Below are 23,254 nucleotides of genomic sequence, written 5' to 3' on the forward strand. Positions count from 1 at the left end.
CCATTTTCGCCACAGCCCGGGAAGGCTTCCTTAGCTGGCTGTACAGAAAGCCTCCAGTCCTTCCTAAGGAAGGCACTTCGCTGGATGAGCCTCCAGCCTGTGTGCACAAGATAAGGCTTGTGTGCCAGGAAGCAACGCTCTTGTTCCTGGATGGATGGCCTCAGTCAGGTGTATTAAAACAATTTTGCTCAAAGGAGTCCAGGATGTTCAATCTGTGTCACTCCATTCCACTGCTCTGACATCTTAATAATCCACTAATTTTATCATCAGCTATTTTTCTTTTTTGTTGCTAGCAGATTACAGACAAGTACCGAGTACTGTCTGACTTAAGAGCTCTGCCAAATGGCACAAGAAATCTTTTAGCCACTCTCCTTCATATGGTTTCTCTTTTATGACAGTCATTCTACTCCCTAAAGATGTGGCTAAGGGACAGCTGATACATAGTGAGAAAAACCTCTAAAACCTCTAAGAAATAAGCAGTTTGATGCATACCTAACTCCATTTCTGTAAGCTGCCTTTTTAACTTTTGCAAAAGCTTTTAACTATGCAGTTTTTAGGATGTTACATATTATTATTTGCTGTAATCTTAACGCAGTTTGAGCTAATGGCTATGGCAATACATCAAGGCACTCAAAACTGGGGTACAGGGAGACTCTAGCAATGCCCTCTACCAACAACACACTGCTCTAGAGAAGAGAACATGCTTCCCCTGAGTGTCTCTGGCTAGCCTTGGAAAGTGCAGAAGAGAAACCTATCTAGGGGAAGTGCCCAGCATGCCCAGAAGTCTGGGCCATCCAGTCAGCTTTCTGAAGTCATTCTATGCATATCTCGGCTAGCAAATCATGTTAACATCTAGGGCATCAAGTCTACTTCTCAGAGAGGGGAAACTGAGGCACAGTAAAGCAACTCAAACTGAGCAAGAATAGGCATAAACTAGCAGAATTCAAATTAGGAGCAAGGGCTGCGGGATATGGAGCCAGGACCATGTAGCTGGGGCTAAGCTATCTGAACTTTAAGTTAACCAGTCTTTTGATTTCTTTCTTTCTGCTCCAGGGCATTCTCAAGAGCTTTAGCAAGCTTAGGGATCACTTTGGCCAGCACATGGACCTGCTGAATGATGGATCCAGGAGCTAAGGAAAGCTCCACAGGGGAGAACTGTCAGACACCTATATGGATGTGATGATGCTCAGGGCTAGCTGGAGCAGAGTGCAGGAAAAGGGAAAAGCCATATAGTTTAAAAAAAAAAAAAGTTTTTCCCCCAAACCTGGTTGGAAAAGAAATCCATCTACAGAGTGGCAGCTGCACCTTGCAGATATGCACAGCTGAAGATCTTTTATGTAAGACTCCCCCTGACTGTGTGGAGAGCTGTTAAGATGTCAGATCATGGTTTGTTGCTCTCAGGGAGGCTGCTGCAGCACTCAGTCAGAACAAGTTTACGTCTTGGAGGAATTAATTTGTCTGAATAATGTCATCCTGGTTAAACAAAATGTTAGGAAAATATTGCAGCGTTCTGGTGCACCTCCCTGAACTGATGCCTATATATGGGGATTAACCAGCGTGAAAGAGATCCTGCTGAGTCAAACTGGATTATAGCGGCAATATTTTATAGAAACAGAAGAAAAGTAGAGGATGGAGGAAGTAAGGAAACCTTGCAAAAATATCAGCTGTTTGACATGTTAAAGCAAACAGCACAGATGTGAAAACACTACCTGCTTACACAAGCGTATCAGAGCTAGGTCAGCTGAGAGCAGCCACCAGAAATAAGTTTCTGCCCCTTTTAGCCCTGCAGACAATCCAGCACCCGGAGAGCAAGGTGGACTCTAGTTCTTTCCTGGGCAGAGATGTATTGGCTGTGCTCCCACTGGGCAACACAGCTGTGCCGGCACCCCAGTGGTGGAGAGGTTGGGAGACACCCCCGAGAGGACCTTTGTGTTGGGAGGATGTCCCAGAGAACCTCGATCAGCAGCTCAGCGGGCCTAAGTGGCGCACAAGAGACCACTTGGACTCTTGTGGGGACTTGGTGCTGGTGGCAAGTCGTAAGTGGGACATGCCCTTACGCCTTGTTTGCAAAGCTGAATCTGCAGCATGTACTTAGAGAGCGCCCTGAAGGTAAGTATCCTCTCTCTCCAGCAAATAGCTTAACCTTACAGCAATAACATCAATCCCTATATTTACCTATGCAAAGCAGAAATCCTTACCCAGGAGAAAGCAAAAGACGCCGACACCAACTACTTGCACCCTGTAGAGGGGAGGGCTGCCTTACAGCTCTCATCGTAAAATCAGCCAGATCAAGGACCCTATATATCCCACATCTCAGGTCAGTGCTCTAAACAGTGGCGTAGCGAAGGTAAAGAAAACCCCCTGCCCTGACCGTGTCCTAATAAAGGACAGACCCTGCCCAAGCACAGAAGAGCTGCAAAACTCTGGCAGGGGAGGTACCTCTTTTCAGGCCAAAGTAAGAAGCAAGGTTTATGCTTCTCTTTGTAGCGTTTCTGTTCAGCAATGCTGGCCTCAGTGGGTCTAAATCCATGTGCTTGATCCTCCTGGGAAGCGTCAGAGCCTGAGCGTGGTAGATTGTGCTGAAAGTTGTGCTTTGCAATACTGAGCTGAAGACCTCTGTGGTAGCAGTGGAAAAACACTCCTACATCCTCCCCTGCCCAATGCCAGAATATCAAATGCAATGATAGGCTAGCCAGGGCTTACAAACACATGCTTCAAAGGGAAAAATTCAAATGGATTTGAGTCATGGGAGCACAAAAAAAATGATTCTCAAAAAAACAAACAGAACAAATCAGTCATATTGTAACTTAGAAAGCCAAAATTTCCTCCCAAAGCTAGCAGTGAAACAGAGTTTCCAAGATTCCAGGGTGCACCTCTGTCTGGAGCTAATATAGACTTTTTAAATCCAAGTTTCAAACCTAGTAAAATCCACGTCTGACAATAAGAACCTCTCCTTGCCAGCTAGCCAAAGAAATCACACCACTCCTTTCCAAAGCACATTTTCCTTGCAGGTAGCATTACAGCACGCACTGCTGCATCTCTTTAACACTGCCGCTTCCATCACAGCACCCATTACACACCTCCCACAAACTAATACGTTTATCCACCTCGCCGCTAAAGCCGGCATTAATAGTACTGTCATTCTTACAAGCAGGGAGCTGGAGCAGGCCAAGAAGCCATGGTGGGGCAGAGGAGCCAGGCACCTCCCAGCCCCACATTTTTGCATGGAGGCCTTCCACCTCCTTCCCCTGGCCCTCTTGGGCCCTGTGAATCCCAAGGGATTTTCTGCAAGACGCCTGCCGCCTGAGCAGCAGTGAGATCGCTCCATTAACTTCTCCATCACATCTCAAAGAAATGGCAACTGGGGGGTTATTTTGCTCTCTAGCTGCAGCTGTTTTAGCGCCCAGGTCACCCACTTCCAGGGACTGTTTCCCAACCACAAAAAAAAAAAAAAATCTTATACAACGGTCTGGGCATGCCGCACCTCCACTTTCTTTTCCTGGCTGCATCTTCAAAGAAAGTGGTCAGAGCCGCCTTTTCTGATGAAGCCAGCCCTGAAAGAGGGTGAATTAGAGCATGACTAAGCAACCAGGCAACACGGGGGCAAACACGGGTGGAAGAATATCCTCTCTCTAGGGCTGTAGGTAGAGCTGGTCAAAACACTGCTCCCCTAAAGGTACCGATAAGGGGCTACTTACTCTTCCAAGAGTCATATAGCGATACTAGATCAAGTTAGCCAGGATGCATCCCACCACAGGCATCAGACCCATTTAATAGAAATACAGTTTTGTCTGATTCACAGACAAATAACAGTAAAAAACAAAACCACCCCCCAACTCCCTGTGCGCAAACATCAACAAAAACTAAATTGATTAATATATTTTATGAAAGTAAAACCAGAATAAATGCTTTGCCCCCAACACACAAGGAACATTTTTACCACGTTGTCTTCAGTGATTATTCAAGCAACGCATTTCAATGTTCAGGGAGAAGAATGTTTGCTAAAATATTGTTATGTAACATGGAGAAAATGACTAATTCAGCCCTTGATCTTTTCATATTTTGCTCCAAGTGAGAGTCACTAGAATTTATTCTCTGGTTGAAGTAGCATTGCAGACTAATTTTCATCTGATTCCCCCAATGGCTTTTACAGGGGGTCTCTCTTACCCACCTCAGCTGCATTACTCCAGACTCGCTTGAGCCTAACTTCCGAATCAGTCCTTAAACGTGCAACATTTCTAAAGACAGGTGGAATAAAAACCACACATTTCCCAGTGCTCCCTGGTGAAGGAGGTCAGAGATCACCTACTTCAAGTTCCTCATGACTTGCATGGAGTCTGGAGTCTTAAACATACATCAAGCAGGGCCAACTCAATAACGCAGTCAAAAGCGTACTTTAGCAACTGCTGATTCACAGAGTGGGACTGCTACATGAATTCCTCTCTCCTGCTTACAGCAGATGCAGAAGTTATTGAAGATCTATCCTGTGGGTATCCTTATTTCCAGTTCACTTGCATCAAGAGCATACATGAAAAACAAACAGGTCTATCTGATCTTACAGACACCTACTGTAAGTCTTCATTCCCCTATTCTAGTGGAAAAATATGGAATTTTGGGTGTCTAACCTTTCAGAGAAAATTAATAGTCAGTGTTTTAAGCTGTGATGTAATTCAGCCTGCACTGGAGTGAAACCAGCTCTGCATAAACAAAACAAAGGTGATATTGACCCTTTTGGGGTATTCTCACACAGGTTGTAGCCAGGGCTGGGAAAATATTTTGTTTATAGCTTTTGAAACACCCCAAACTTCCCCTCCCAAATGGAAATTTTCACAGGAAATGCTTGATCCTGACACACATTTGAGAAGCAACTTTCACTAACGGAGAGGAAGGGAAATCTGTTCGTGTTTTTTGAAGGATGGAATCTAAAAGCTTTCAAGGAGCATGTGCTTAAGATAGTTTTGCTTTCATTTGTTTTTATGGGGGGAGGGGGAGGTAGAGGGGAGGGGAAAGGCAGCAGGATGACAAAAGCAATTCTCAAACACCTTTAGCCAAAACCCGTATCTGAGTACACGCCCCTCGGTCACTGGAGAGGCAGTGGTGGGATTTAGCCCCGACTCATTAACACTGGCTGTACTGCCCCATCAGGCCATGCCATCATGGCTCAGGTATCTCCCACACTCACCAGACTGGCCTTGCGCTTATCCTTGCTATAACCTCCAACAAGGAATATAATGCTATGCATGAGGAAGTAGGCTGGACAAGTCTAGACCTTGCTGAGCTTGGAGTTAACAGTGAGGAGAGTTACTAAAGAAAATGCTTGAGATTTATCCTGATGTTGCCACAACCAGAATCCAGTCCCTTGGGCCAACCCTATAACGTTCTCCCTCTTTGCCAAGGGCTTCCTCAGACCGAGGTTCAAAGGTACTCATGAAGCTTTATCAGCGTATTTACCTTGTGCCAGCATCCACTGAACACCTACTCCAGCACTTCTGTTATTTTTAATTAGCAGCAGCCAAATTTATCAGTTCAGTCCTCACTGAGTCCAGCCTGAATCTATGGCCCCTTAGTAACAGCTAGGTTGGCTATAAGTGGAGGAAAATGCAACAACTTGCTAAGGGACAGCAGGGCAGAAAGCTTCTAACCACAGCAGGAAGTTTCAGAAGGCACACAAGGTTTCCTCCACGGCCAGAGCACCAGGGCCTATTTCACAATTAGGAAAGAGAAGATAAAGGCATGAGCAAGTTTTCTTCTGGGATGGGGCTTTGGCAATGAGATCCCTGTAACTACATCTTGTTCCTAACAGTACCAATCTGCACAGCGCTGAGTTGTTATGTAGCGTCTCGGACTGCTTGGAGGTAATAAGCATTCACTGAAAATGGACTGCTATTAGCCACCGGCAAAAGCTGATTATAATAGTGCCAGCACTGGAATATGTTTTCCACCCATTTACAAGAGGAGTAAAATAACAGGAGGAAAAAAATTACATTTGCCAGTGTTTGGAGCGTAGTGTGCTCTACATACAATTATCAAGAGAATGACAGGAAATTGACCCATTTACTCAGAAAAGTTCCTATCGTGTTCTGCACTATTTCATTTCATGCCCATTTGAGAACAAGTCATTTCTCTTCAGGGCAGAAGATAAATTGTCAGCTCGTACACACATCTCTTCTCATTGCCAGGCACAAAAATATCACAAAGAAACATTTCCCTGCCCTCTGCTTAATTTTCTTCTTCTTCTTCTTCATCTTCTCTAATAAATGGTGCTAACTATAAAAGTCAACGGACTGTAAATAAACTCAATTCTATTCCTACCTTACCTCATGATTGATTTTTGGACATAATGTATTCCACCCACAAGGTCTCTTGTCTGCTTCAACTGCTTTTCTCAGTACTAGAGAAAAACCAGATAACAACCTCCATGGAATAGCTTTATATAAAAACAGAAACATTTGGCAACTACAGTTTTCCTAATGGCACACTGCAATACATGCTACACTGCATTATGGCCCAGTGGACAGGCTGTGTGTCAGTACCACAAACATGTGTCCTGCTGCGGGAGATTTCTGCATAGTGCCTGTTGTGTGTGTTTTGCTAGAGGAGCTGTCGGTATTTGCCACTACAACAGAGGCACCACAAGCTAGGGATTAGCCTATGGCAGGAGCACAGGGCCAGAGTTTGAGGAACCTAAACCCCCTTCCCAGCTACGCCTTTGCACCTGACCTCTCCTGTTATTCGACCCAACCACTTCTCTCTTCATTCTAAGTTCTGCCATAGCGCGGGCAAAAGCAGCTTCTGCTGAAGTCAATGGCGTCCTTAGGATAGGCAGAAAAGTCAGATGAAAAGAGGGAGCCAGTGACCCACAGAGAGCAAGATCCAGGCAGAGCAGCAGCACATGGGGACAAAAGGAGAAAAGGACATCATGGAAACATCTATACACCAACATCTACATCCTGGGCTCAGTTTTCTACAGAACTGAGTCTTTGCTGTCCCCACTGCTTTCAAGGGATGATGCTCAGTCACAGTTAAAGTCAAGGACATCAGTGAATATCGAATAAAACGTCAGTCCCGATAGAAGTGCTAGCAGTATGGGTCTGCAGGCAGAACGCAGGTGTCTCCCCTGTGCTGTACAGCTGGAGAACTGCTAACGTAAGGATGAGTCTCTGGCACAGAAGAGCTAATGTGGCAGTAATTTTGTACTCCCCGATTTCAGCCATATCCTTGAAGCATCCTTCCAATCATCAGCTGTTTTTCCAGCTTCTTGAAGTTTAAGTTAGAGCAGTGCAGCAAACCCTCAGCTCACACGACCCTTTCTGCTGGCTCGCTAGCCAGCGCACCTTGACTTAACCGCCCAACTTCTATGCTGCAGGGATGAACCCCCTCTTTTGTATGCCTGTAGTGCATACAATGCTGAACACACTGTTCATTTGCTCTAGGACTTCATATTTAATTTGATCACTTGCCACAGTTGTTCTGCCTGAGCATCACCCCCAGTAGTTGCAGCGCCTCAATCCTAAACTGAGAGCAGCAAAATTCGTGTTTTGCAGAGTCCAGAGACCATGGAAAAAGCTGTTCCGACCACCTATGATGGAGCTATACAGAATGTGAATTTGGGAAGTGTCTTGAGGAGGAGAGCAGAGCCTTTCTTCACAAACAACCAAACTGCTCAATGCTCTGCTAATTCACACCCAGGCTACATTTTTCTTTCCAAAGATTATCGCCCAGTTGGGAGAAAGGATTAGCAGAGTAACAAAAGGAGGAGTTTCCAGGTCAGGAATAATTTGGAAATTATAGCCAAAACCAAAATTGTTGGAGCCTGCTCTTTGTTCCAGGGAAAAGCTATGTGCTGCTGCTTAGCGTACAGCACAGCAGCCTCTGAAACCCAAGTCTATGTATGTCTACAGGGAATATGAAAAGGGGGAGAAAAAAGAAAACAGCCTTCTGCCTCTCAGTGAGAGGGGTCTGTTGCTCTCCAGCTAATAGCATAGACCTTTGGACATGGTGAGAGAGAACACAGCAGAGAGCATCATCTGCCTGGAAAGGCTCCCCTCTGTGAGGGAAGCCAGATTCATTCCACTTGCCAGAAAAACAGTGAAAGCATTAGGAGACAGTTTACCTTCCCGCCTTCATTAGCTGAGAAAAGAACTTCCCAGCATGTCCCACTCCTTCCCACCACCTTTTGTTCCTGGATTTGTAAGGGTTGGAAGTAGGAGTTGAAGTTTGACTGCTGTCACGGTCTTGAAGTCACGTGAAGTCAGACCCTGCACAAGGTCAGGGCAGGGATGCGACCCACCCACCATCAGAGCTGGAGTAGACTCCCTTGGACACAAGGAATTTGCTTCCCAATTTCTTGCCTTGCAGATCTATGCTCACCTTCTCTCAACATAAAAAAGGAAGAAAGGTAACAAACATCTTCCTCTGCCAACATAAACACGCACACGCGCAAATATTTTGGAGATATTTAAGGATCTGTAGATGGAAGGGTTAGTGCCAGACTTTAAAAATTATTAAACATTATGTACAAAGAAAACATAATTAGCTCCTATGGGACGTGAGAAAAAAAATTACCATGAATGAGGGGAAAAATGGATAACCACTCCTGGGTTTGCCACTTGTGAATTATTTAATAATCACTCCCCAGCAGATGGAATATATTTATCCACCCCACTGGAGCACACTTTGCAATTTATTTACACTGCTTTAAAATGTGATTATTTATTTAAAAAATAAACAAGGTATCCACAAGGGAAAAGGGAAATAAACACAAAAGCTAAAGGGGGGAAAAAAAATCGCATCTGTTTAACTTTTCAGTTCATTTTAGGGAACTTTCACTTAAAAAAAAAAAAACACACACTTGAATCCTCCTTACTTATCTTCAGCTTTAAAATACAGAGCTTGAAAACTCTGTTAACGGAGCTGGTCTAGATTCCTTGCATGACTGAAAGAGGCACTTTATGAGATGGGTTCTGTCTCTCTTACGTTTTCATTAGCCACACTGCCTTGGTACCAGAAGTCCAATTTAGCTCCCATTAACATCAAAGAAAACACTCCAGCCAGGTTCAGTAGAAGCACGTCCATGCCTTAGACTACCTCAATTTACAGGATCAGGTCCCTTATCTAATCTAGACTGACTCTACGCCAGTGGCCACCAAACAGCACTTAGCCTTGCCATTTAATTAACTACTTGTTTTAAAATGCAAAGGGTGCCATTTAGCAAAAACTGAAAATGCAAGGGGTATCATTTAGTACCGTGTAAGTGCACGAGTACACTGCCTGCTCCTGAAATTAAAATAGCAATTGTGAGCAAAAGGCTTTGCCCACCCAACAGCAAAAGTAGTAACTGCAGAGTAATTTGGACAAACGTGAGGGAAAGTCCATGGGAGATGAGAAAACCTTTCAGAGGCAAACAACAGGTCATTTCAGACCAAAATTAGACTTCCAGACTCCTCTCGTGCACGTCTGTGCGTATATAAACACCTGTTATACGCATGTATACATGCGGGTATACATTGGCTACAAAATGATGCACAGAAATTCAACCACCCAACTGGGTATGGATGGTTTCAGGAGACAGAAGTTACCTGGGAGAGGAGTGGTCAAGGGACAGCCCCCAATGGAGCAAATAGTCTCAAGTTTTCAAACTTTGCCCATATTAAACAACAACAACAAAAAAACACCAAAAAAACCCCCCACCCTAGAAACTATCCCCTCACCAAAGAAAAGAGTAGTTGCTGTCAGTAAACCTCTTTAATGTTAATTCTTCAATAATCCAATGCAATTTTCTTTAAGACTAATGAAGGTTATTTTTAGATCTTAAACGTGGGAAAGTCCTGTGGTGCAGCCACCATTAATGGTTGTTGGACAGGTAGGAGGCAACACTTTCACAAGCGACTAAAGAATAAGATGACTCAGTAATAAGAGTTCGTCTCATTTACAAGAGTTGGCAGACTAAAAAGAACCAAGTTCCTCTGTCATTTACATGTTTTTGAAAATATTTCAAGGTCTCAAAGGTAACTGTTGTTCTCGCACCTCATTTTCCCTCCCCAGACCAAGTCTGCAACTAACATGGATCAAATTACACATTTTGTAAAATAAACCTCCTAAAAGAATATATAGAGACCTGACAGACTACAATTCAGCCATGTGCCTGCATGTCAGTGCTTTATCAGCTGTTTCAGTAGATGGACTACACTGCTTTAAACAAACTGGTATAGCAAATGCTATTCCAAAAGCATATGCAAATGCTAAGTCAAAACAAATCAGGCAAAGAGTTAGGACTGAGGGGAGCAAGTTGATGTGTCCTGCCTGCTAGGAGAGGGCTCAAGCACAAGCAAGTCCTTTCTTGAAGTGAGGCCTCTGCACTTCTCAACAAGAAAGCCAAAGTGATCTCTACAGTTTCAACATCCTGGAAGAGTAAAAGCAAAAGACAGCGTACTAGTTCCGGAGACATAAAAATAAGATTTTAAAAATTGCTTCCATTACAACAATCTAACACATGATTACGGAAGTAGGGATGTGCACTTCTTCCCCAAAGGCCATGGCCAGGATGCAGGTGCTGCCAGGGAGAGCGCCAACAGCTCCCGGGCCCCTTCCCAAGAAGGCAAAATGGAAGTGTCAAACCCTTCACGTGGAGTTATGCACCCATTTATTTAAAAGACAGAAAGGATTAAATACATCTTACATAAAGGAAAGAAAAAGTGTTTAAACAACAATAAAAAAGATTTAGTGGTATTAATAAAGAATTCCCTTAAACCAGCATGTCAGCGTTAAAGTAATTAATAGGGTATGCAAGACGCTTCAGTGGAAAGCGAGCGGGACTCCCATTAGAGCCTTTTTAAGTTTTCACGTGACCTTAAGACTGACTGTGGCATTTCCATGCAAAAGTATCCTCTAAAACAGAAATGGGGGCATTCCAGTCTATAAAAATGTGATTTTAAAATTTAACCGATATGGTATAAGTCTAAATTGCAAAGGTTAAGGGAATATTAGAAGGGCAATAATTCTACCTGATTAAACTTTTATCCGAAGTGACAATAAAATGTTCAAAATGAATTAAGGATTTTATTAACAGATGCAGAAGCTCTATAAAAGAGTTTGAAATCTAAGTGGCAGAGAGGAGAGCTTTTATGGTTTTTTTTCTCTGGATGGAGGTGATATTGCTATAAAACTTTAATCTTATTGCCATGCCACAGTGAAAGTAAACCTGTCAGAGGTAATAGAGCAGGAAGGGACTGCTTTTTCTTCCCTCTCTCTGTTGCAAGGGCCTCTTTCCAGCTTGTAAGTAAAAATACATATATTCCATGTATTGCACTCATTCCATAGGTGACAGGCACATGTACGCAGGTCATGCGCTGGTGCTGCAAGGTATAAACAGTTTGATTAGCCTGGACTTCTGCTCATTGCAATAGCCCCAAGGTGGTAAGTGCAGGCAAGCTATATGGATCATTTCAAGTAAGCAAATATTGGTGCTATACCACCAGAGACTCTTTAGAACATTTTTAGCCTTTCTAAAATGGAACTAACCAACTCAAGAATATTTCAGATATTTTAGTTATTTATTAGTACCTTCATGTAATAAAAAGATCACACTGACTTCTGAGCCCTTGAACAAATGCATTTCACTGCCTTAGACTGATTAAGTTTAAGGCAGCCATAAGTCTGCGGAACAGGATAAAATACAAGAATCCTGTGAAAACCTTTACTAAAAAGAGGGCATGCGTTATTCAGAGCAGAGCTTGGTCCCACCAGGGTAGTTTAGGCTTGGTAGTATTTGCCAGCCATGATTTAAGTGATTGTTAATTTTTCTTTCTGCCGTGCCACTGTTAAATTCTGGTGACTTGATTACGTTGGTGACGGCTTCGCAGTCTGCAGTAGGTGGGCTGAAAAATGCCCTGCAAGTGGTTTGAGCTTTCCGGGAAGTTTTGGACCTCTCACACGTTGGCAGGAGCGACACGGTGACTCTTCCAGCACCCTCTGCGCCTCACCCACGCTGGCTGCCGGGCGCAGCCTGACCCCAAACCTGCCCCCGTCCCCAAGGAGGGCGATGTGCTATCTCTGCTTGCGCGTCGGCAGTGAGAGCCAGGGAGCGTGCCCAGTCCAGGTGCTGATTTCTGGTCCTTCTACCTCCTTCCCCAGTGTTCACCTTCCTTTTACTTTCCACTACCCACAAGAAAAAAAAGAGTGGCTCCTAGGAGGAGAAACCAACTGCAAATTGCCAGGGAGACTAGGATGTCAAACAAACGTTTCTCTTTTCACAACAGAATATAAATATTTGGCAGCACATTTAATTTAAAAAGTCTAAAAGTTACCCAGAGTGAAGAACACTGCTATGATGTTAGTTTGCTTCCTAAAATATGACCAGTCACAGATGGCTTGCTGTAGGAATCATTAAATAATTTTTTTGAAGTGTTGTCTGGCTTTAACGCAGATTGCATTTACACAGATACCTCTGTTGGTAGAACGCCAAGACAGTGTATTGGTTCAAACATGTCCTTAAATAAAAAAAACTACATTGTCAAGAGCTAATGGAATATTCATACTTACAATCTCAATCCCAGATAACATCTGAAAGTTAATCTACATTTCAACACTGATGTTATTTGCTTGTTACATTCCCCTTAAGCAGGGGAAAATACTCAGGTTTGGTCAGTAGCAACTTTTAGTTTTTTGTGCACTGTAACCATTTTTTATTTAGGCTTCTGGAGTAGTTTGGAAAAAAAATGCCTCTACTAAGAGCCTTAGGTAACGTGATAACCTTAAAACAACATAAGGCCCACCTAACAGCATTAAAGAGTCAAATGGCAAGAATGTAAACAGCATGAGCGACAGCATTAAACTGTGAAACGTTAACAGATTAACTTCAGTGAGACAATAAATCAAAGCAATACAAAGATCTTCTCCAATCTCCACTGTTTCCTGGAACACATTCCTACGGGGCCCGAAGAACCCTATCGAATATATGCTTTATACCCAATTTCTGTAAACAAGAGCCCTTGTAACATGTTTATTTTCAAAATAGCAACGTTGGCTATATTTCATTAAATTAAACTTTAGGCGACAGTGAAAGCCTCTGGACTCAAGGACATGGAACAAAAAGATGCTCATCTGTTTCCAGGTGCCCGGACCAACCTATTGCCCTTCCTCAGAAAGCCAGGGAGTAAATCTGCATTGAGAGTTACAGCATCGGGTCGTCCTGAAAAACCCCATGTGATGCTTCCACGTCAAATATCTGTCAGGAAACACCAGCCGCGCAAAAGCATTGGCAACACCGTGCAAGTCTCATCACAAACCTTAAGCCTTCCAGGCGCCACCACTGATACCACCTAGCAAGTCCGGCTCGCCAAAGCACGTGGTGCCATTGCCGGCTTATATTTACCAACACCTTCTTTTCTCCCCTGAGATCTGCTACCCACACAGCATACAGTAATCTCTTGTCCCTAGCAAAAGCTACAGCTAAGGAGCAACAAACTCAAGCTATAATCTGGTCTTCCTTCTGTCCAAAATGCCCCAGTGGATGCTTTACTTTTTCTGTCAATATTATACTTGGCCCATGGCTTCATAATCAGTGCAGCTGAGGAGAAAAAAAAACACTTGGAATTCGCTTTTACCCTCTATGACCACCAAAAACTCATGATACTCTTAGAATCAATAAACTTTTTCTCCAGTCATCATTCCTGTTTGTTGCGCTTTCCCTAAACTGGCATTATTTTGTTTTTCTAACCAGAAATCTATCAAGTTCATTGGAGTTTGTGTGTGTGTGTGTGTGTGTGTGTGTGTGTGTGTGCGCGCACGATGGCAAGTTAAACAGTTTCCTCTACTGCAAACAACCGTCGCATGCGGGCGAACTGATGTCCTGGAGTGAAGAAACAGAGGCAGGACGCTAGAGGGAGGATCGCCTCGCAGACTGAGCCCTTGCCAAAACGAATTCTTTAGAGTGTGGCTTCACCAAGGAGACAGACTGAAGTGGCACTTTGTGAAAGTCCTCTCGTCCCCAGCAGTCAGGTTTGCAAATTGCTGTCTGGACCAAAGTAAGAGGCGTCTTGGATCGGAGAGAGAGACAGACAAGACACACTGTTCTCTGAAAAACTGGTAAGGGTAGGTCATGCCTGTTAAATCCACACGAAATTCAGCTGTTACTGGCAGGTATCACAGTCTGGCTGCAAGGCCTATATTTACCAGCAGCTCTGGTAGTATAGGGTCACCAGTGCAAAATAATCACAAGGGTCAGCTAGAAATATTTACCCTATATTTATTCAGGTAAGTTCTGATTTTTGTATCTGAACACCATGCGGCACTTGGACATTAGTGCACTGGGCATGACAGAGCAAACACACTAATACATGGAATTGATCAAAACGCACACCTAAATTATAGACCTTATTCCAAACAAATCATAGCCTTTCCAAAATAATCACCTTCAACAGTTTGAAGGGACAAATAAGTATTTGGGGTTACAGCCAAGCAGTAAGACTTCCCGAAAGGGAATACTGACATGGTGCCTCACATCCTTCTGGGTTTTCCAAGAGATCTCACTCAGTTTTCAGCTGCTCACATTCAGATTATGCTAATACCCAGGTCTCTAAAGTAGGATCCAAGGCATTCCTGTGGTAGGCTATGTATTGGTTTGGGGAGGTGGAAGAAAAAAGAAAATTCCTTCACCTACAGATCCCTGCAGGCGGGACTGCAACTAGGCAGAACATAAGGACTTGAGAGACACAGGTTGTATCCTGCAGGCCACATTCACAGTCTTGGGCAGGTCACTTGATCTTAGAACTAAAGGAAGCAGACAAAAAGACCCCGGGATCAGGCCTTGCCCAAAAAGACGGCTCAGTGAGATCTAAATCATTCTTTATAGATGTTTGTCCCACCTGTCCTTGAGGACTTCCAGCAATGGAGATCCATGCCCTTCCCAAACAATCCTGGGCTTGGTTCTCTATCTGCAATATACAGACAATAATCCTTCCCATCTACTGGCATTAGCCTCTGCTTCAAAAAGCCTTTCTGATATCTCCTTTCATTCACTGGCTCATCACAATAAGCATTTGTATAGTGGGATCTCTAGATGCTACTCAGGTACAAAGGCTGAAAGAAATAGTTTACTGGGAAGATGAACTTAAAAAAAAAAAAAAGAAAGAAAAAACAAGCAAACAGATGAATGCTATCAGCTCTAGACATGGCTTGCCATCCAACACCCATCCACACTTGACTGCAAATGAGGAAGATTTTCCCAGTGCTACAAAAGGATGCTGGTGCATAGGACTTTCTCCTTTCCTTGTAAACCGTCTCTGCCATCTTTCAAAGGCACACACAATAGTTGGACTACCTTCTAACGGGAAACCTTAATACACACTTGCAGTCATTGCTAAATGATTTCACAGTCCCCTGTACTGTAGAATGACCCAAAAGCAGATGTATAGCCAGGAGCCATAAAATCCCACTGCTCCTGCAGAAAGAGAGACTATTTTCTTCCTAAGAAAGCAGAGTTATTCAGTGGAATTCACCCTGTGAGGTGAGAATTTCACTGAATGGCAGCAGCTGGTCCTTTACACTGTAATCTTATTTCGCTTACACTAAGAACTCCATCCACAAGATCTCCCATGGTATAATTTTTCTAGACTACACATGCTGAAATCAATGTTCAGTTCATATAATAAAATATGAAAATGCTCCCAATTATAAAAGCTCAAAGCAGAGGCAGGAATATAATTTAAGTTTTTATAGCTGTCACCACAGGTAGGAGGAAAGATGTGGATTCCACCACACCAACGTAGAAGTCTCAAGCACATCCAGGTGTGGAGGGGAAGTCTTCACCTGAAAAGGACTTCTTCACCTTTCAGATGGTCCATTGCAGGGCTGGCTAGACCCTGACAAGGAGGGGGAAGCGACCCATCCCTAGCAGAACTTGGACCTACCTCTGAACTAATTAACCAGCCCAACTTCATGGCCAACCTTACAACATAACTGTATCTATTAAGACTAAAAGACAGTCCACATTACATGGCTTTTTTTCAAAAATATCTGCTCAGAACATTGGTATCATTGTTAACATTAAACTGCTTTTATCTCTGCAATCCATAGCTGGTCTTCATCTAAAGCAACACTCCACTCAACTTTCCGGAAAGTCAGTTATACCAAGGTAGGGCCTGATACTCCCATTACATATTTCAGTTGGTTGCAACCATAACAGTCAATAAATAGCAACTGTAGGTTGAAAATAGGGTGCACTACACCTTTAATCCCATCAAGTGATCTGGGGTGGTTAGCCAAGCACATCTTGCTGCACTGAGAAAAGAATCATTTCATCATCTTTAAACCATCCTAAAGCATCCCCCCCCCCCCAATTTTGACAGAAGCTACTTCATTGACTTATTTGTTGATAAACACACGCACATTTTTGTGCCTCTTAGACTTGGGACTCGTGGAAGTTGCTGGTGTAGCTTATGTAACAGCACCCAGTCCTCCTCTATTTTGTGCCCTGATTGCAAGAGGCTTCTAAGGAACTATTTACCACTCCACATAGTAGCAATGAGTTTATGGCCACCTCCCATCTATATTTTATATCAACTGTTGGTACATGCTAGAAAAGACTGTTAAACTCTAAGAAATTTATTCATTTTCAGTTTTACAGATGATAATCAGTTTACCAGTCACTGTTTTATGAGGTTCTTGCCCAGACCCTTTGGAGGTTTTCTTTTTGCACACGCCAGTTAAAGCCCAGCCATGCAAATAGTTAATTAGGTATTTAGCATAATTGAGGGGCTGAAACCCTCTGACAGGAAGGACTACAGAACAGGGTGAGACTAGCTAGTAAAAGAAAAAAGCCCATACTCCGAGGGGCAGCTGCTTTCAAGAGGCCTCGCTCTGTCCCCTTATTGGGAGCTTCCACTTCCCCAGCTGTGCTGAGCACCAGGCTCCTGTGTGTTAGCTGAAGGGACAGAAACCTCCAGGAGGTGAAACAGATGGTACAGACACAAGAATAATAGTCTTTTTTCCCCTCCCGTGAATTTTCTCCCAGGAAGTTACCAGTTGCGCCTACAAAGGCAAAATTCTTGAAGCTAGTAATCAATACGACTAAAACATGCACAGGACCAAACCAAGGCTCTGGGTCAGTTCCTCATCTGCTGTCCCCACGGAACTCCTCTGCTGTGGGTGAGAGGAACTCAGGGGTAGGAGTCCACTGCTGCATGGTCCAGCAAAACTGCATCTCTTGGCCACAGCAGTGGAGACTTCATGCTTTTAGATCCACAGGTCACAGGTTCAGCTCCCCACGGCTGATGACTCACCCAGGAGCATGGTACTAAAACTAGCAACACCAGCTTTTTTCTAGGAGCGGATTGAGGAAGAACACTGATCTCAATGAAATATTTCGAGGGCAGAAAAATTCCTCCACATAAAGAGTGCGTGACTTCCCTTTAGTTTATTTTATATTTTTGTTCCAGTTGTCATTTTGAATTCAAACTCTTTGGAAAGCAGGCATAATAGTCTTAATGATCCCATTGAGCAGTTTAAATTCAAATTGTGGAGCACTCGCAATACCATGCTGGCAGCACTTTCCATAAATTACTCTCAAATTCAATACGTTGCTTGACAAAAACAAGAATAAAGGGCTTTTTACTTTAAAAAGAAGGAAACTTGTATCATAAAAAAAAATCTTTAAATTATAGTTTCTCTTTTCTGGTCCAATTTAAATTGTTACATGGTTGCTAAATTAGTGCTGTAATCTCTGCTTACAAATTGCAGAATTATTTTTAAAAATAGATGTAATTTTACTGCAGGGATCAACCTCACACTTTAAATTGTATGTGCTGGAGGTAGCTGTTCTCGCACAGCTTTCAAACAGCCACACTCACGTGCTCACACAGGGTGAGGTTTACAATAGCAGTCACACTGAAGCCAATGGCAGTTTTATCATAGATTTCAATGAGAACAAATTGAGTTAACACTGAGATTTCAGGAGAACGATTAGCAAATTCAAGTTTTCCCAGGATGCTGTGACACCAGAGGCTCTGGTTATGCCATATACTGAAGTATCAGTGTCTCCCTTTTATCATGATCTAAATAAACTGTCTTCTCCCACTGAGCTACAGCCTCTGTGGGGCAGGAAATTGTAAGTTACTAAATAAGTGGCAGAAACTTTGAGGATTTTATGGTTTTTACACACAAAAAAGAGTGACTGATGAAAAAAATGGAGTGCTAGCTATAATCCCATGTTTAAAATTTGGGATCGGAACCGATCCGGTCACGACCTCCGCACACAATTCTTCCTCCTTCAAGCACTTGTGCACTACGGAAAGCAAAATCCTTATAAGAGAAATTTGAAGCACGATCCTAAACCCTACCCCAGTATCTCAGTGCGTGCCCCAGGTCTGCACAGGGTGCCGCAGAGCATACCCCCATCTCCTCCTGCACAGGGACACAGCCAGGCATGGGCCCTCATTTGTTTCCCCCTCTCAATCACATGTTATCTCCAGCCCACTGCTGCTATTACACTTCTCTGAGCTCCCTTTCACCTGGCCCTGGGATATTTCTGCTTCGTTTGAGGAGTTACTTCCGCTTGCTCATCCCTTTCCCCATTGCACCTAGGTCCTCCCTGGGGACCCAGCAGCAGCTCAGGCATGACAGAAGAAATCCTCCACTGCAAGGAGCATCTGCCTGCTCCGACCGCCGCATGTGCTAACAGCAGGTGCTCAGCACCACGCAGCCCTCGGACTTGCAGAAAGTTTATCTCTGACTGTCAACCGAGAGGGCTGCCAGGAAATGGGATAAAGAATGGAGGGAAATTTCCACGTCCCAGAGAAAGTCATCAGGACATCAAAGAACACTCCATTCACAAAACAGCAGCATCTCCTGCCAGACCAGTGTGTCTGGTTAACCTTGTGCTCAGTCCTTATGATAATACTCTATTTGGAAAGCAGACAGCTGGCACTGCCCTAACATCTCGCTCTTCAATCTTTTATAACAATGGTTCCACTGATATTACTCTTAACCTTTTTCTCTGCACAAAGCCCAGCGCTAAAATCTCTTCAATTACTTAGAAGAAGCAAAGCAAATGCTTTTTGTTAGCGTCAGTAATTTGCCCTGTAAGGGAGGGGAAAAGTATACCGACAACATATTGCAGACAGTGTTCAGCATGTGTGCAGCAGCAAGCTGGTTATGCTGGAAACCCTCTCGTGATATTTCAGAGGATACCTGACTGTCACAATGACTAGAAGGAAACATCTGTCTCATACAAACACTTTATTTTTTACAGTTGCTTTTAGTTGAGCAGAAGTGTCTTAATGGAGAAGGCTGGTACTCTTTTAGAAATAACATTAATAATGAAAGAATCCTTGGATGCAGAGCAAAACCAGCAAACATGCTGGCAACAGAACTTGCTGCATTCATAAGATTTAACAGGAAACGATAGGGATTGGCTTTTGGAGGGAGTTTTTAAGTGAAAGAAACTAATTCTGGTACTCAATTCTGGTACTCCAATTCCCATTAGGGAGAAAGATTTTCTTAACAGGTGATTGATTTCCACAGATTTTGATTCATAGACTTTTGGAATTTCATTTTAACTGGGTCAGCAATAAATAAAATCAGAAACAAAAACCAAACAAATTTAGGCTCAGTATTGACTAAATACTAATTAAATACAGCCCTTTGCAGTAATCTTAATTATGGCTTCACTCCATCATAATTGAGAAGAGTTACATAATAAACTGAGAAGACTAGCCAATTCTGTTAAAAAACATGTATTTTTATTTTTGCACATAGTTTTCATGCACACATGGCCGCCAAGAGCCACACAAGGGTACTGTTTAAAAAAAGTCAGATCCATCAACTCATACATAGGGACTATGGAAATACGATAGTTGTTTTTCTCTGTACCAGTGCAACAGCTTGGCTTAATGGCTTTTGTAAAAAGCCAAGAATGCTGGAGATGGGGAGGTGAGGATGTGTGCTAAAAGTCAGCGTGAATTAGGTAGACTAGTAAATAAGCAGCACTGAATTACTCAGATTTATACCAGCTGAGAACCCCATTTCCTTAGCTGGCTTCAGCCATTGATTAACTGTGCAATCTTGGGCCAGTCATGTAGGCTCCACCTTTCTATGGGAATTTAGGTTCACATGAATCTGAGTCTTGGATCTTCAGTCCCACTGATTTCCTACAAAACTAGATCTCTTAGCGTCAAAATTACTTCTGATAATGGGACTTGAGAAATCTCCAAAAATGAGAGACCTCAATTCAGCAAAATTCTTAAACACGCACCAGAATTCAAGTGCGTGGTTAAATCTCGCTGACTTCCATATGACTGCATCGCACATCTCAAGGCAAAAATATTCAAACTGTGCCTCAGCAATTTAAAGGCCTCCATTACATTTGCAAGAGTTACTTGAGCCCAGATCCTCAGAGTACTTATACAGTCATCATCCCATTGAGGCCAATGCAGACCTCATCTCACTGAAAAAAATCAATGAGAAACACTTCAGGACATTAGTTCCTCTGGGCCTAAAACCACACACATCACAGGTGCCTAGAAACCCTTGCTGCACTGGCCTTCAGCACCCCACAGTCCTGGGCTTTCTGACAGATAACAAAGAGTGGGAGCCCGACTCAGGTTTCCTCCAGGTTTAAGGTTTTAAGATTTGCCTTTTTTTTTTTTTTTTTTTTGGTGTGCCTTCAGGTTGCCAGACTCCTGCTCACAGTGCCAGCTGTCCAGCTACACGTATGGTAACACCCACCAGTGTCATCCTCCTTTTCCCCTGCATGTGCAGCAGCAGATGGATCCATAAGTGTTTTGGGTTAAGTCCATAACCAGGTTTTTGTGGACTGCATGGATAAACATTTTAAGGCCCCTTCTGGTTATATAAAAGGAAGCTATTAAACGTTTACTCTTGCCTCTGTACTCAGAGCTGCAAAGCTGTATCACAGAACGCACAGACGCAGATGCAACCAAGCAATTATCATTCCTTTATCCCTTAAGTAGATAGAAGATAAATTTGAAAGAAAACGAGGAACAGAATCCCTTCTCCCTTTCCTTTTTTTATCCTTTTATCTCCTAACATAGGAAGTTTGCTGAACCCTTGCCAACAATTCACTCAGCCTAATGAAGTGTGTAAGTAATGGGATTAAATAATCTTAAACCATCACTACAGTGGCTAATGCAGATGTTCTCCCAAACTAAAGCAGATGAGTGGTGAAGAACGCCTGCTCGATGGGGGGGGAGGGGGGGAAGGGAGTATCAATAATTTGCAAGCAGATGAAGTCAATTCCAGTCTGAAGTCAATGAGATGTTTAATTCCAGCCATATAGAGTTGCTCCATTTGTATTACCAATGCACCTTCCTACAATTTGCAGTGCTTTGCATATGGTCACCAAACTTGGTACAAAATGAACCTTAAATTTTTTTATGGTGCAATCATTTTAATGCAAACAATAAAAATGGAAATGGTTTAAAAAGTACATATTCCATCAAAAAATCATTTAGTTTTTAAGAGCCAATTAACAAGACCCATCTATCACTGCCACTGTAAATAAGAAAATCCTTCCTTATTTTATCCAATATTTCAGCAATAATCTCACTGCACAGGCCCTGCAGAAATGGAAGGAATAATGGTATATTGGTGGCATTTTCAGAAATGCACAGTATTGCTCTTAGTATTACTGGAATGCCAGAAATGTCAAGAGAAGAATCAATTTCTACTTTCAGAAATGCAGATATTGTTCTGGAAGGATTTCAGATGTTTCTCCCCTCTACTCCATCAAAATCTAGGTAAACAAAAGAAACTATACAGCATACTGGTGATACTTCAGCCAGCACATATCTTTGCAAGGAAACGCAAGATTTAGTGGGAAGAACTTGAATGCTAAGGTTACCAACCTTATATTAGACTTTGGTTTAAAACAAGCTTAATTTAACAAAGTGCATGGAAAGTTAATGTTTATAAAAAGGATTCCCAATTTGAGGTTTACAGAAAGTATCAATACTTTAAGAATGTTCTGCTACTTTTCTTATTTTAAATTATGAGGATTATCCCAATATACTGTATGCTAAGGTCACAGCAAGGAAGGCCTGAGGCACAGCACGTGATATTTCTTTAATTTGCAGCTGTGCAACTGGTTCTAGCTGGCCCTTATGGAAGCCTCTTAAAAGGTGCAGATCCTCAGAGAGGCTGTTAATTGTCTGCTTTAGGAGCTCGTTAGAAGCATAAAAAGAAATTTTAGGATAAGGTAAGCTTAAAAGGTTATGCCACCTACAGACCCCTAGTTCAGTGAAAGGACATCCATTAACATTGTCAAGCAATGCAAAGGGTCTGATTTTTAGAAGTCTGAATGCTGCTTTGCATCCCATCTCCTTGATTTTAATACCAGGCCCCTGTAAGGATTTCTGCATCAGGTTTCTCAGGGTAGGAAACTCCTGAGAAAAAGACTGCCTCCTAAAATTGCTGCAGATTCTGCTCCTTGCAGAGCAGAAATCATCACTGAAAAGCACCTTTTTCCTCTGCTTGGCCACTGCATTTCAGGGCTTGATTAGATCCCCAAAATGAAGTTAAATCAGGAAGGTGAGGAGACTTGAACTCCCCTGAACACCATGGAAACCTAGCTCCACCAGTGCTGCTGTAGTTGTAACCACAAGGCACCTGCACAGCAGCGAAGGCAATCCCCATTTCTGAACTGCCTACATTTGAAATCAGGGCATGAACAAGCAATGGGTACTCACAATATAGCAGGGCTCGCAGTAGGCTTTCTTCTCCACCGCATAAAAAGGCTGTCCCCTCAGCTTGTTGTTGCACATCATGCAGGTGAAGCAGTCCACGTGGAAGACCTGGTCCATTGCCGTACAGCCCGTGCCTTCCCCGACAACGTTCTCCCCGCAGCGGGCACAGCGGCCTGTCACCAAAGAGCAGGGATACAAGTCAATACCAGCCCAGCTGGGTCTTGCCTGTGGACCCAGCTCCTGCCCTAAGGCAAGCAGCCCAGGAGGGCATATAACCTTGCTGTCTCTGGATGCGTGGCTCGTACCAGTGCTGCTGCTGGAAGGCGGTTTGGTGCTAGCCTACAAGAAATGACCCGAAGAGGCCTAAACCTGCTTGCTAAGCCCATCTGCACAGTAATTGCTAATGGTGCCTCCTAGTCATCATGACAGGGAGTCTGAACCCCAGATGCAGCCAATATAACTATCATCTAACCAAGCTATATACGTTAGGAGCCTTAGTCATTCTTAGATCCTCAGTTAGATGGGATAAACCTGTGCTTAAAGCCTTGCCTCCATAT

General features: G+C 43.2%; 1 protein-coding gene across 23 annotated transcripts in view; it reads right to left on the reverse strand.

Moving 5' to 3' along the window:
• The window catches only part of LPP (LIM domain containing preferred translocation partner in lipoma), a 356,455-nt gene that overhangs the window by 22,481 nt on the left and 310,720 nt on the right, over window positions 1–23,254 (reverse strand). For all 23 annotated transcript variants that reach the window (XM_068953857.1, XM_068953865.1, XM_068953870.1 and 20 more), the window contains one exon: window positions 22,701–22,870. In XM_068953857.1, coding sequence (XP_068809958.1) covers window positions 22,701–22,870 — 170 coding nt within the window. The remainder of the gene's footprint in view (window positions 1–22,700; window positions 22,871–23,254) is intronic.

This window comes from Struthio camelus, chromosome 9 (assembly GCF_040807025.1).
Source record: "Struthio camelus isolate bStrCam1 chromosome 9, bStrCam1.hap1, whole genome shotgun sequence".
Lineage (NCBI taxonomy): Eukaryota > Metazoa > Chordata > Aves > Struthioniformes > Struthionidae > Struthio > Struthio camelus.